At 43.4% G+C, this 15,914-nt stretch overlaps 1 protein-coding gene across 1 annotated transcript in view; it reads right to left on the reverse strand.

Annotated features, from left to right (window-relative positions):
- Positions 1-5,793: 5,793 nt before the first annotated feature.
- ZNF516 (zinc finger protein 516) overlaps positions 5,794-15,914 on the reverse strand; it is a gene marked incomplete at its 5' end in the record, with an annotated part of 58,934 nt that continues 48,813 nt past the window's right edge. The window contains 3 exons of the mRNA XM_084280485.1: positions 5,794-5,967; positions 12,571-12,638; positions 13,549-13,653. Of these exons, the coding sequence (XP_084136611.1) occupies positions 5,908-5,967; positions 12,571-12,638; positions 13,549-13,653 (233 nt within the window). The 3' untranslated portion in view covers positions 5,794-5,907. The remainder of the gene's footprint in view (positions 5,968-12,570; positions 12,639-13,548; positions 13,654-15,914) is intronic.

Below are 15,914 nucleotides of genomic sequence, written 5' to 3' on the forward strand. Positions count from 1 at the left end.
AAAATCCCTTTGCTTAGAAAAATCTTCTAAGATTCCTGTGGTGGTTGAGTTGATGATGATGAAATACGACATGCAGAGGTTTTCACTTACAGAGAGGGAACGTGGGTACCTCACATTTTCTAAACTCTTGACAAGTAACTCACCTTTGTAGATAACACTGATGACACTGGAAGAAAACAAATCAAGCCATCTGTACCCATCTTACATGAACCACAACTTCCATTTAAGATACAAAGGATTTCACAAAGGAGACAGCCAAGGATCTGAAGCCATTTTAATATCGGGTATTTTTTCTTAACAGCTTTGAGCATCCCCAGCTCTTTCATCCAACATAGTATGAGGCATCTTAAAATATTCTGTTAGAGTGCTATCTGGATGTACCCTCTAGCATCCTCAAAGGATTGCTCCAGTTCAGCATCTGCTTAAAACACTATGCCTTCTTGCCTGCCTTAGTTTTTTTTTCATTCCTCTCCTGCTTGGGGCTGATCAGTCTACTTGTTTTTCGAAAAGAGCAATATGCTTTTCAAAACCCCTTGGGTATTGGAGAGACCCTTCAGTCCAGCCTCAACCACAGATAATTATGGTCCTACATCTAGTTCACCCATCAGTCAAGAGAATCAAGATCCAACAAGGCATTCCCCTACTTTCTGTCAGAACATCATTCAGGCTCATGCCACAAAGGAACATTTTTGCAGAGTAAGATGATTCACTGAGTTTAAATTATGATCTTCTCAAGCTTCCAATCTGTCTCCCCCAGAAGGTGCCTTCACAACCCTCCTCCCTCTCATCCCAATGGACGTCCTTTGCAGTGGGGTCTGCCACGGGCACAGACCTCCTCTTGTTAGGTTTTAGAGCTTCTGCTCCACCTCCAAATCCCTTTGCTCTCTGCTGACTTTGCCCTTTTAATCAACTTTTCCAGCCTTTGGTGATTCTGCTACAAACCTCTCACTCCACTCCTGGCTTCACAGAGTCCTGCCCTCAGCTTTAGCCATTCTCATACATTGTCTTCCATCTACGTACTTGAATTTCAGAGGGTCACAACTTAATCCCTTACTGATCCTTCACCTTTTCTCGGTCTCTTTTCCTTATGACTCTGTGGGCAACATCCATCTCAGTACTGAAACCCTTAAGAGCTAGGACACATCAGTGCTCTTGATCCCTTTATTGAAGCCACAACCATACAACCCTATTCTGTGCCCAGGCAACATCCTTTTCTCTCTTTCCATAGCAAATGTCCCTCATTTCCACTAAGAGGTGATCAATTTGGAAAGAACACTTGTTTATATCCAGCACACTTGGGATCTTTTTCTCATCCGTGCTTTTTCCACCAGCTTTGAATGACAGGAAACTTTTTCTGGGGTTTAGGGTTGTGTTGTGTTCATTGGTTTATTCTCCTCAAAGCAGTATTAATGAGTCTGAAGAAAAAATAATATTAGCATCGCTAGAAATAAATTTGTAATAGCTACCATCTACCTTGTGACAACAAAGGATGCCACCAGTTACAGTGCTTCTCATGAATGCCAGCGTGGACACAGCCCCACAGAACACAAGTGTGGAGTACATCTATGCTCCCACTGGTCCTCGATTGTTGGACTCCCCTAGCTGAAACAATTGCTTCCTGATTCATAATGAAAACCTGCAATAGAAGGAATTATTATATGCCTTAATGTAACTCGTTTCATTTCCTCTCCAAATATTGGGAATGCCCATGCACAACTTGCACTATAAGCTTCCAGTGAATCCACACAAGCTTTGCCTCCAACCACTGGACTGCCCTCAAGTAGGGGTTGTCAAACACAGCAGGAAAGGCAGAGAGCACGAGGGAGGAGGACTCTGACCAACTCAGTCCTTTGTAGGTTACTGCTGGCTTGCAGGATGCATGGGAAATGCAACATAAAATGCAATCTTTCCTACCTTTTACCCATCACATTTTATGTAGCAGGGACCTAATGAAGAAGTTACCTCTTGCTTCCTGCCAGGTCTTCTCACCACACATTGGTTCTCCAAGGAGAAATCCCTAAATGTGCCAAGGAGCCCTAGCAACCCCACTGGAGCTGCCCAGATCTGCTTCAAGTAGCTCAGCAGAGGAATACAGCAGGGAAGGAGAATCAAACCAAGCACAGGGCTGCTCACGGACCCTTGGAGCATGAAAATGAGCAAATGGGAGGACGCACTCCCTCTGGAATGATGTGGTATCGTGACACGATTGCAAACGCCACGCGCGGCCTGACATGTCGAGCGTGGCTAACGTAGGCCTGCGCCCCGCAAAGCACAGCACCGCCCTGCACTGGGTGGCCACATGTTTACAGGGATCGCACCGTGTCGATGTCAAAATCCCTCCGGTGACAGACAAAATTTTAACTGACAGCCAGGCAATAGCAGGAGGCTTGTTTTGCACCAACAGAAAACGCTGTTTTTAAAAAGCATCATTTCCTGAACTAGCTGCTTTCCCGCAAGCAGCGTCTTCCATGGGACGGGGCGGGCCGCAGTTTACAGAAAGGCTTTCCGCTAAGGACTTCAAGTGGGTTGGAAATACACGACTAAAAACTGTTTTGGCTTTCTAATTTACTTCTCCTCTTGCAGTAGGGACTGATTTATTCATAGTGTTCCTGACAGAAGGAATTTTGAGAATGCAAACGGCACGATGGCAGAGCGGTAGCTGGTGAGCTCTGAGCAGAAAGTTCCTCCAAGTTCGGCTTTCGGTCAGCGCACAACGTCCAGGATACAAAAACACTCTGGCAAGGAAGGGCTGTCTTTAACTATAATAATAATAATAATAAAGATCTTCTACACTTGAGCTATAACAAACTGCACAGAAACCAGAGAGAGGGAGAGAAAGAGAAGAGAGAGAGATGGCAGATACACCCAGAACCTGCAGCGTAGATAATCAAACCCTTTATTGTCTAAGTTACATTAGACTTGCAACACCATAAAAACCTGTTAAGAAGAAGAAACAGTAGATTGGTAGAGGTAGTAGAAAGTCCCTGTAACAGTCATAAAGGGGCTTTACAGGAGTGTGTCATGCCAAAAAAAAAAAAAAAGAAGTTACCACGTTGCTTAAAAGAGCTGATCAAAGCCCACTGACTAAATAAATAAAGAGCACGACTCATTTTAAATACTATGGGCTAACTAAAGTAACAAATCAATACAACACAATGATAAAGAAGAAAATAGAAATCGTGGAATTTGCTTCCGAAAACAGATGGTTTTTAAGGTTGGTTTTCCCCCACCCACTCTTATTTCTTGTTTAATTAAGTGAAAATCTCATTTCTGTGCTATACACAGCATATAATTATTTAAACTGATTTCCCCTACTGTTGTTCTTCATGGAGCTAAATTATGATTGTAAACTTTGCTGATTAGTACCCTGGTAATGGCAGTGACAGCACTAGCTTCTCTGTCAGAGATTCTGGAAGAAAAGCTCCAGAAAGAAGCTTTTGGCTGTAAATATTAACTCAGATTTTCTAGATTGCTTGCCAAAAAAAATTTTAAAAAAAAAGAGAAGTTACAAATGTACACTACACTTTCATGCCATTTTGGGTACAAAAGAGTTTTTAATAGCTAAAACACAAACAAATAGGCTAAGCAACTAGATTTTGTGCATTCCTGAACTGTCACCGTTACTTTCACTCATGGAAAATATGACTCAGAAAAGCAACAAAACAAAAGCAAACAAACAAACAAACAAAAAATACCCCAAAAGGAAACAAACCGAGAAAGCTAGTGCAAACCCAAAATGATAATCATTAAGCAACACAGCAAAATATTCTTTTTTTTTTCTTTTCTCCTCTTTTTTTTTTTTTTGGGGGGGGTGTACAGTGGAATGTGTCTATGCAACCTCCCTCAAAATAACTTCACAGAACGGTTAATTACAGTCACTTATAAGTATCTGCACAGACATTCCTAACTACACCGAGACTTACAGAGAATTCTGGTATACATCTGGTGTAATAGCATAAGGAAAAACTAGGTTGTTTTTTTTAAAAAAAAAAAAATTACATAAGAAAGTCAATTTGCATTGTTGCAACTGTTGCGAAGTAATAAAAATTGTCAAGTAATTTAAAATAAGTAACAAGTAGTATCCAGAATTAATTACTGACTAGATTTTTTTTTAAAACATAAAAGCAACAACCCCCCACCCACCACAATTGTTAGAACAGAAAGATCACGCTTTAAGGTTTTTCCTTTTTGTTGTTTTTTTCTTTTTTTTTTAAAGAAATCTTTGTGTCAGAAGCCGGTTTCTACAAAAACAGCACTATTCCATTATTGTATTAAGTAAACTGTTGCTCTCACCTGTATTAAAGGTTAGCATCATTTCTGTACATGTAAAATTATTGCTTTTTTGAAAAATATATTTAGCATGCTAGGGTTTTTTTTTTTTTTATCCATTTCCTGCCTTTACAAAATGTTACAATTTTAAAAAAAAACTAGTAAAGCTTTTGCAAAAATTTTCACAGAACATTTTCTTTCAAGGCAGCAGTAACTTTTGATAATGCATAAAATTATATGTGCAAAATCTGAAACTCTCAGAAATATTACCATCACACATAGTGTCACAGCAATAAGAAAAGAAAATATTTATATCTGTGGAATACATTTTTAATTGCTTACACTGCATGGTTTAACAACCTGTTATGTGCCACAACCCCACCTTGAAAACTTGCAGTTAAAGAGTTACTGTAGAAGAGGTATATAAAGCTTTTTTTTTTTTTCTTTTTTTTTCCTAACACCACCAGTGATCACCAAGTACAAACATGACACATTTATATGAACATTAACCTGCCACCACAAAAGAAGTTCCTCGTCTTTCCAAAGCGTCATGGGGCCCAAGGAGGAGTGGTAGCTGGCCTGCTGAACTGAAAACGCAGGAGCAGAGTACCTCACCGGCCCAGGGCTGCCTGAACTTGTTCAGTGACACCTTTTCTCTTCTAATGGTACAGATCAGTGGCGTTAGACAGCTGAGTGTTTTATTTTATTCTTTTTTTTTTTTAAAACGTGAAGACTTCCTTTGTGATCAGGTCGAAGAAAGTAGCCCTGTTACAAAAAAAAAAAAGGTCCTGAGAGTAAAACACAGAAGCCTGGGGGTTTTTTTGTTGTTTTTCTTTTTCCTCTTAGTGTTCGACTACCTTTTCTTTTCCAAAGCAGAACAGAAGCTTTTTCTCTGGAAGTGTTTCAATTTCCATATTCACATACTATTAATGGTGCGCAGTCAAGAGCAAGAGCACTAGAAATGCAAGTGGTCCCCAAACTGTAATGAAACAAACCATTGCAGAATGACGGTCTTTCTCTTTAGTCCCTTTAATCCTTCATCAAGCATTGCTTTCTCAGCACCGAATGCCACCTTTTCCCCGCACCCCTCCTTCTTCCTCTCTCTCTCTCTTTTTTTTTTGTTTCTTAATTTGCTTTTCAGCATGACAGGCAGTGGCAGTTTCATTAATTAATACTTCTCCAGCCCTCGAATCCACTGCTGTTTTTCAAATGTATCAAATAGTCATTGTGAGCATCAGGGAGGTTTTTGTTACAGTGCTTAACTTCTTCATGCTGTCCAAATCACATAAAGTTTAATTTTTCCAGTGTCTCAAACTTCTCTTGATTAATATAGATGCCTTGTGCTGCCACAGTGCTTGCCAACTCCACTGTTTATTATAAAGGAAATAAGGAACCATGGGACTGATTAGTACGTCAATTTATATATATCTTGTGTAGCATCTTCATTTATTTTAAAATGATTAACAGCGCAGAGGCACCCCCCTTCCTCACAGAGCGCTGGTTTCAGTCTCGCACAGCGGCTCCCGGCGAGGCGATGGCTGGCAGGGAGGCTGCTCTGCAGCAGGGTTGCGGGGGGGCTGCCGGCACTGCCCCTCGGGCTGGGGGCCGCTGGCATGGGGGGGCTCCTCCGCCGGGGCTCTAGGTTCCCTTCCGGAGAGGCAGCATGTGGGCCACCTCCACACCGCCGTGGTCTCTCCCCTGCAAGAAGGAAGAGACAGGGAAAGAAAAGCTCATTCTCGCCTCCGCTCCCACGCGCAACCCTCCAGCAAGCCCTGCTGGCGTTCCTTACCCTTCATTAGCATCACGCACATTCGGTTTTGGGTTTTGGCCCACCACATCAGAAGGGGGGGTTGGGTTGGGTTGGGGTTTATTTTAAATCATCTCCAGCATGACAAAGTGTGTCAAGCCCGTAATAAAGTCCCTGACGGACCACAAGAGCAAGTTAACAGCATCTGACGAACAGCATCAGCGAAGGCTGAGGACAAGAAGGGGAAGGAGAGGCCTCCGAAGTGCAGGATTTTGAGCTAGCCAAAAAGGGGTTCGTAACTGGATCACTGTTTTAAAAAGGCTGAAGTTTCAGGTCACAGAGACAGCTAAAAGAAGAAAAACTGAATTCTTGGCAGGTCTGTCAAATGCTAAGGCAGCTTTTTTTTCTCCCCCCACCCTTGTCATCTTCCTTTTATTTTTTTAGCCAATTTTCATGAATAATTACTGTGTTGAAAAAACTAGCAGGGATATTCTAAAATCAAGTGAAATTAAAGATAACATCATGAATAAGTGGGAGCCTGCAGCTCCCAAGGAAAGCTTTAAAATGACATTTAGAACATCACTGTCGGAACAATGCAGTTTACAATCCTGATCCTAAAACAACATGGCAAGATTAATCTTACATAAATGCATTATCCTTAAGCTAAAGTCTTGATGAAGTGAAACAGACCATTTTAAATTAATGCAACATAAAATACGGCACCCATGTAAAATCCAAGCAAGTTTCAAGCTGTGCCTATGGCAGCCCTCGAAATAGCTAAAGAAAGCCCAGCTCTGGTTGACATAATGTATTAAGTGCATCTCTTTTGTTAATAGATTTAGAAAATTCCTAATTAAACCTGGCCCGAGATTCATGACATTTACCAGTCAAAGTTTGGTTTAAGTCGGAAAGATTTGCAACAAAATTAAAGAAAAAAAAAGCTGCTGTACAGACGGCAGTATATTTGAAATGTAGGAAACAGTAACTGAATGAGAGATGTGATAAAACTTCCTTAGTTGGATGCTGAATTTCCTGCAGTAAACCAAGAAAGATGCTTTACATTTTTGCGCGGCTGCATCATGCCTGAGAGACAGAGCCACAATTCCAGGAGGAGGCATTCATCATTAAAACATCTCCTATCGAACTGCCTCTACGGACACAGGGGAGGGCAGCAGGGTTTCGCCAAGCCAGGGGGAGGAGGGAAGGAGAGAGGGGAGGGGATGGCAGGCGCCTTGTCCCACTTTCCCGGAGTCAGAACCGAATAAAGGGGGTGTGATTAAGGGTGCTTTTTGGGGACAGATAGCTTGTGGGGTGCTGGGTCTGGGCACCTCTCACCCATGGACCATGCAGCACTGGGGACCAGTGTACAGGCTAGTCTGCCCTCCTCCTGCCTGGCAGGGAGGCGGAGGGGGCCAGGGCAGTGGGAGGGTGGCTGGACCTCTCTGATGCATGGCTGTGCTCCCACTTTCACCAGGATGCAGCACCCCAGCTTCACATCCACCAAAGCCCATCCAGTGGCTCAGCCCCTTGCACTCCCACTGGCCCCAGGGGACAGTTACATTTTGAACCAGCTGATACCAAGTTGGGCTGAATTCTTCTTGAAGTGAAACGGTTACTGTTTTTAAAAAGTAGGCTTCCTTCCCTTTCAGCACGGGAAAGGGGAAAACCAGCAGACTGAAGAGAAACCCACAGCTCCCACGCCAAAAGCTGCTTTTGTAGAAACTTCTAGGGCTTTTCACTCCGGTTTGCTGTCAAGGAGAAAGTGCTGGGGCAAGAACTACAGCTGCTGATCCCGTCTAAAAATGCTCACAAACTAACGGACATACAGCACACGCACATTACTCAGATGCCGGTGCCGCAGCCTCCATGATTCCTTGATTGTTTGCATTATAATCTCCATATGTATGAACGAGACAAATTAGGTTGCCATTTATTTGTTCATTATCTATTATTTTGATTAATGGAATTCTTGTTCTCAGAATAACTATTTAAAAATAACATTTGCAATAATGAGGACTGAACTATTAATCATGATCTTTAGAAGAAACTCTGTGAGGAACTGGGGCAAGACATTTCATACGAACAAATGTCATAAACAGGACTTCTAACAGACAGTGCTAAAATTTCAAATACAAAAAAAACCAACCCCAAACCAACCAGAAAACAATGGTTTAAATAACTTTTAAATTTGTTTGGTTTCTTTTTTTCTCCTTCCCTTCTCTCCCAAGTTGCTTTAGGACAAGCAGGGCTCTAGTGTTGCTGGGCTGTAAAAGCATTAGAGGGAACAGATGCCCACAGCCTTTTCCCAAGCTCCTTTGCAATATGCACTCTCCACATATACATACATATTTTTATATATATATTTTTCCTTGATAGTTCTTTCCAATCTATCCCCCCAATTCTGACTACTCACAGTTATGCCGTCTCAAGCATTCAACACCACAAGAAATATTTTTGATTCCTTACAGTGGAGAATATTAAGGCTTACAGACTACAGTTCATGAAGGTGGTTTACCCCTATGACCTACTAATGATTCAGTGATGTAACCTGAGGCAATTAATCCCCTCTTTTCAGGTAACGAGGCCCAAGGACTGCGGTGGCCACAGCTCTTGCACAGAAAAGGACTACCACTGCCTTCTGGCATGGGGAAGCCTTCAGCCAGAGATACCCGTAACACGAAGAGGCCGGTTCATTTCTGGGCTGTAGCTTTTAACTGATTTTTCTCTGAATAAACCCCTGTGAATCTTGCCACACAAAACTACAAGAAAGGGTGCTTTTCTGGAGAGGGCTAAAGTTGGGAGTTCTGGGGGTTTTGCTGGTTTCACTCATGCAACAGGCACAGAGCTTCATGTCCCTAGCTCCAGCACTGCCAATATCCTTCACGTACACATACTCTCCATCAGACAGGACTCTTCCTTGTCCCCATCCAGTAAACCACACCTTTTAAACACCCAATTACCACTCCCTTGCAATTTTTTAGAGCATAATGTTTGATGCAGCATAGATAGAGGATAAAGTATATTTTTAAAGAGCATGAATTTTATCAATTTTTTTTAAGAACACAGCAGCAGAGGTTAGACACGAGGTGTGTGCATTAGAAACTGTCACCACTAGAGACTGACTCCTGTGCTACTGAACACACTTGGGATTTGGGCTTCGGGCTGCAATGCTGCAGCGTCAGGCAGCGTCTCTGAAATGACCCCCTTGCTTCAGGAGAGCTTTGCTTTGAGAGCTGCAGCAGCTTCAAGATTCACATGGACCCTTCAGAAGTGGAGCCAGCTTTTGTCTTGCCATCTATAAGCAATTGGGAGTATGCTCCCCGAACTCCTGCCTACTAAATCAGGTCTTTGGATGCTGCTTAGTGTATTGCAAATTAAGATACATATTCATTGTGGATAAGCAAGCTTAATTATGGATATATTGGGATATTAAGCATTTATAAAAATATTCAGAATATTCAGTATGTTGAATATGGCACCATTTCAAGTGAATCTACACGACTTTTCACAGATTGTATTGACTTGGGGTTCATAATGAGCATTTTTTGTCCTTTAGACAAAGAAGAGTAGGAAATATTCCAGAGCTGATAGAAATTCATTTGAAAGAAAATTGGGGGAGGGTTGTGTTTGGGGGTTTTTTTTGTTTGTTTGTTTTCTGTGTTTGTTTTTTGGGTTTTTTTTAAAGCATTCATGTAGAAGTACTAAAAGACAGAAAATAAAGTTATGAAGGAGATGAGTAATTTATTTCCTAGCTTTTGGTTACATTTCATTGGTGCCAATGACAAAGCATGAAACACAGCCCAATGATAATGTTATCCAAACTGGGTGTGTATGGTCATTCTTCTTTACACACCCCAATAGGTGACCTACTTTTCAGTGATGCTGAACACCTGCATCTCCGGTTGGTGGTTCATTACCCTGAAGTAGGTTCTTATTTAAAGACCTAAATATAGATTTAGCTGGCTCATTTTTAAAAAAGGCTGGCTTTAGACCCTGTTTCTAACATGTGGAATTAAAATTACTCTGTGAGAAAACTGCTATATAATGTAGCAGTGCGGTGAGCTATTATGCTGGGGGATTTTAAAAGCCATATCTAACGTTCCTTCATAAAGGAAACCTTTAGAGATGATCTTCTGGTTGACTACTGAAGGGAATGGGAGAACTGTGAAATACTAATGTTAATATTTTTACTCTTTAGCAGACTACTCAGGGGAAGATATTTTACCTGTAAGGAGGAAACATTATGTAAAGTAAGTAATTTTCACTTAACATTAAAAAAAAAAACCCCTCAAACAAACCACCTTTCATTCTCAAGCTAACCTGAAGTGTGGTAACTATTGTTTCTTGCTTGGAACATGTGCATGGCACTTCTGTAACTTGAACTGACTTTACACAGTAAACTGTAATGAACAGCTCTGTCCCCAATTAAGAAATGAAATGAAGACACGGAGTGACAATGCTTAAAGTGGGATATCACAATGTTTCCAATAATGCTGCAGGCATCGTTCTCGGTGCAAGCTCGTTCCTGTGCTTTTAAAAGGCCCCTCCAGCTGCAGGTAGAAATGAGCACATTCCCTCCCTAATGCCCAGGGACTGCGCAGGTGGAGTCTTCTGGGGAAGCTCACAGCCTGCTCACCACGCCAGCCAGCAAAGCGCCAGACAACTGAGTAATCCTAACCGACACAGATGCTGACAAACTGAGACAAAGGCTGATGCTGAGGAGGAAACAAGACAAAAGAAAGGGAACTATCTCCTGGAGAAGTGATTGTACTGCAGCTACTGTGGAAAAAATACTGACTGGCAAGAGACGAAGTGACTCATGCAGCTCACCCCTACCCAGTATTCTGCTGCATGAAGAGATGCTGTAATTTGATCAAACACTTTGAAGACAGATCGACACGGACTGACACTGCAAGAGCAAACTACATTTGCTGGGGAAGAAGTTAGTCAATAAATTCTGGCATGGCAGTAGTTTACAAAGACAAGATTATGAGTAAATTTATTGTGCAGTAATATAACCCGAATTACAAAGAGTCCAGATGTGGACTGAGCTGCCACATCTCTGTTTGGATAGATATGGCCATTTCAGAATTTTTTGTCAGTGTACTTCCAACGTTAACCTTAGATTGCCTTTCAGAGGAAAAAAGGCCCAGACTCCTTCAGAATCCAATCTCAACTACACATGACATGAAACCGTAGGCATGGAATAAGTAAAGAGCATTTTAATAGGTTTACTAAATCAACATTACTAAACCAACGAGAACCAAAGACTAGTTGAGCTAGCTTGTGGAGCTGCAGTGATTCACTCTGTTACATCCTTCTACTGGAGGGATGTCCTTGAATCATTTTATTAGGTAAGCATCACAAGGAAAGAACTTTCATCCAGTTCTCCAACTACAGCATAACTTTGCTGCTATTGCCCCACAAAGGAAAAGCAAACGCTGCCCACAACACTAACTACTCATGTGCTATGCCATCTTGGAAACATTACAAGGAGAACTGTTGGCCACTCCTACAGCCTGATGGCAACTCGAGATACTCCAGTGGCAGTGGCTGGGTTCCCCACGTAGCTTTTCAGCCAGAAAGACTCAAGTGCAACAGAGAAGGTGCTAAGAGTTTCCATGAAGGGTGCAGCATATAGACTACGTGATAGGGTGGTGCCTGGTGAGGATGTTTATTGAGCAAGTATAAACCAAATCCTAATGTTAACCAAGGCAAAACTAGGATGGAGATGCATTCTCTAAGCAAGGCCCAAACCATCTCGAAACTGTTCAGTGAGAGACTATAGCACTTTTCCTTTCCTCCTGGCAAAATTAAACTAAAAGTGTGGGTGAAAGGAAGACTGAGTGACACTGGAGGCAGTTCCACAACGAAAGAAAACTGCCCATGAGAAGGTGTGCCCTGAAACCCACCTGCCAAGCTGAAAGATGGAGTGGGAAGGTCCAGGCTATGACACTGGTTGCCAAAGACATAAGATACATGAAACAAACTCAGTTTAATCGTTTTCAGTGTAAAAACTTTGTCACGTGTAATTCAGAGCGCTGAGAAGTGTTTGTCAAGACAGCAAATGCTGTATACTAGAAATGGGAAAGCATGCCACTAGACAGAGTCCACAGAAACTGTGAGAACAGAGCCTTTCAAAGGCCAGGCCCTGGGTACAAATACTCTTCAGAAAAATACAGACTATGCGCTAATTGCACTGTTGCAGCAGAAAATGTGTCAGTTGTAAAAGCAAATTATTTCTAGTAATTCTTTATGTACTACCTCACTGTTACATATCATTGCACATTACAGAGTTACCTATCCCACCCACTCCCCAGTAAGCTGGTAACATGTTTATTTAAACACCAACTACCTGCTCTACAATTAAGTGACTCTCTGTGTAACAGAATTTGATAAAACGCTTAAAAAATTTAAGAGCTAAAAATCAAGCAACACCGTTATTATTTATACATGTTATAAAATACTCAGCGCTTTAGTGATGAGTATCACTGCACAACTTTTTCCCAGCTACCACATTAAAAACCAAACATCCAATTAATTGTAAAACATACTTGTTTTGGGGCATCTGCGGAGGTGGTGTGAACTTCAGTACCTCGGAGTCCATTAGACTCAAATACCACTGTGGGAACAAGGGGGCTTGTTAACAGATGAACATTCAAGCTTCGTTAGTGTGTGTACATTATTTGAGACCATTACAGATTAACCACGTTCAAAAAAAGACACCAGCTAGTAGCCTGTGGCCGGAAAATACCAATTTACCGTAACACTTACTGTAAGAGAGTGTGCTAATGGCAGCCTAGGGCCACTGCCCTTTTTAATTCAGACTTCGGCGCTGAAGAAAGCAATCACTGACAACATTAATTATCAGTATATGTGTAAAGGGACCCTCTTCTTGCATTACTTACCATTTGGCCTCTGTCATTTTGCATCAGACTGGCTTATGTATGCATCATTCACACTTTTCAGAAGGAGCCCGCTAGTCTCACTGTCTCCTGCAATGCTCAGGAGGTCTCCTGACACCGGTGGCTTTAGTATCCCTACAGCCCCAAACCGCAGCCTGTGCCAGGTTAAAGAACGGCTGGCAGGGCCTTCCCACTGTAGGGCTGGACCGGTCTGCGGGAAAAGCTCCTTTTCCCGCAAAAAACGCTCCTGTCAACAGCAACGCTGAGGCAAAACAAAGCCTTATGTTGTGCTGAAAGGGGTACTTTGATTTCAATTTGTGCTGGTGGCAACAGAATTCATTAGCATATTCATTTCTGAGTAGCCTATTCTCTAATTAAAATAAAACATTTGCAAACAGGCTTATCTTAAATGCATTGCGATTTTATGGAGTTCGGGCGGGGATCAGGTAAGCAATATCCGTAGAACAAGAGCCATAGTCATAAACCCCCCCCTGTCTATTAGATTTAGGTACCAGAATTACTCAGGTTAACACGGTATGTGAAACACAATTCCTGGCATTTTGTTAGCTGGATGCAAAAGCAGGCAGGCGGGAAAGGGACAAAGCAAGAGCGAGCGTGAAAAGGTACCTGCGTGGGACCTCTGGTGAGTCCTGAGGTGACTGGGTTGGGTAAAGCATTTTCCACATTCTCTGCAGACACAGTCTCCTTGGCGTGTTTGCGTCCTGAGCATCCCTGTAGTCAGGAGGGAGGGAGGGAGAGGAGAGGGTAGGGGGGGAGAGGAGAGAGGAAAGTTGAGAAGAAAACATTATGCCAGAAGAAAACATCATTAGTATGTCTAATGTGTCATTATGTGAGGCTACCTTCAGGCCCTGGATGACAACTGTCAGCCTTCATCTAGGCACTGGCTGACAGGCCAGGCACACACAGGACTGCAAGAATGCATAAATTACATTGAATTAAAAAATGCTCCCCATGATGTGCCCGCACCAGGACTGGCATGTCAGGTGTGCGCTTTTCAGAGCAGCTGGATCCACTTCTCAGCCATCACCCAGCTTTGTCAAGCAGTACATCAGGCAAATCAAAGTGACTCCAGCGTGGCGGAGACAAGTCACATGGATAATAGGAAGTGAGTAGGACCAGAGCCCGACTGTCCCCCCCGGGCGGCAATACCTCAGAGACAAATGCAGAGCGAGCGGAGCCATCACAGACTGATCAAACCTTTCGCCCCTGCCTACCTGCCTGCCGGTGCTGCTTTGACCCCAGACCTCTGAGGCACAGACGAAAGACATCTGTGAATGAAAGTGTCATTCCGGACATTTTGAGCTGGTAGCAGCACAGCAGCCTTCCCCCAGCCCTGGGTAAACATGTTTTCTAGGCCATTAGCATTTGTGGAAAACCGCTCAAACCTCTCCTTTTTCTCCAAAGGTCAGTTTACAGCATCTGACTTAAAGGGCTGGTCTTTGTCTTTTTGCTGCTGATCAAAAAAGACACATTTGACTTTTATTGGGCTTTTTTATTATTAAATAAAAAAAAATATGTTTGAACATCATCTTTTCTATTTTGGTAGAACACCCTCCTCGCAAAGGAAGAGTTGATTTTTCCATTTGCCACTGGAATACTCTGGCTTTTACAAAAATTCAGGGGTTTGTCAGCGGAGGCAAACTTTCTGCTTTTCTTTCACACACACATACACACACACCCTGCCCCGTTACAGCATTTAAAAAGAATAAAATTATGAATAAAAAAGTAGCAACAGCCCCCCACCCGACTGAAAAATCAACTGCAGGATACCCGAGGGCTCAGGTGAAATACAGATACAGTCCTCAGAACTGAATGGGAAAGACGACAGGCTGCCGCTTACTCTGCTAGCACAGCACCAGGGGTACCGCGATGGCTTTTACCACAGCACAGACCGGAGAGCCGTGTCTGGCTAAGAAGAAGAAACGGGGGAACAGCCGACCCTGCTCCCAGGCTGCATCCCCAACAGCACCTGCTGCAGATGGCGGCACAGCCTGCGCAACGCCGCCCCTGCTGCGCGCCCGCTCCCAGCAGTCACACGCCAGACCGCAGTTCAGGGGCAAACCCCCATCACAGATACCCACGCACTCAAAAGGAGAAGACAAAACAAAAAGGGGAGGGGCGGGGAGAGAGATATCACATAGATTCCAATCAGAGCTTCACCATACTACAATGAGGTGGCAGCTGGAATTAACACAGGTCTTTTGGTCCGTTGCTAGCATTTCCCCTCTCACCGGCGGGAGCTGGAGCTGCAAGCTTGAAAGCAAAGCTGAGGGAAGTGTGTGGAGGGACCAGACGTGGCCCTTGCCGGACTGCTATACCAGGTGCAGGACAGGCCAAGGACAGGCAAAGCAGGGCTCTCTGCTACTGGCAGAGCGGCTCCCGCGGAGCCCAGGCGAACTGGGCTACCCAAGTGGTTTTCTGCCACCCCTGGGAAAACATTTAATCTCTCCATAGCCCATGTCTCCTGAGAAAAGTGAACAGGCCTGTCTCAGCAGTCATTGGGGGCCCAGGGTGACAGCCTTCCTGGCAGCACTTCTCCCAACTGAGCTATGCATGAGAGAAGGCTGAGGGCGCTGTTGTAAACCGACCCACCCTGTACAAACACTGAGGGTAGGCAGGTTAGGACTTTCATCTAACCCCTCCCTGGCACTCACTCTTTGGTGGCTATTTAAAAAGCAGGTGGAAAAAATGGTTTGCTTCCAGGTACATTTGCCATTGTTGCATTTCCCAAGGAGCACCATAAGGCTTTTGATAGTTCAGAGCTTTGAGTGATGGATGGGCATCATCTCCACAAGGCCATGTCCCTGTGAGTCATCACCCAGGTTATCCTTTATGTGAACAAAAGAGGGTGGATTGGCTACAGGTGTTAGCAAATTCAGGTAAACAAAAGTGACTATCTGAATGGGAGCTCCTGCAAACCGATGCGGGGAAGCTCAGCCCCAGGGAAAGAGTGCATCTGCTGCCACAACCTA

The sequence above is a fragment of the Gallinula chloropus genome, assembly GCF_964237585.1.
Source record: "Gallinula chloropus genome assembly, chromosome: 2".
Taxonomy (NCBI): Eukaryota; Metazoa; Chordata; class Aves; order Gruiformes; family Rallidae; genus Gallinula; species Gallinula chloropus.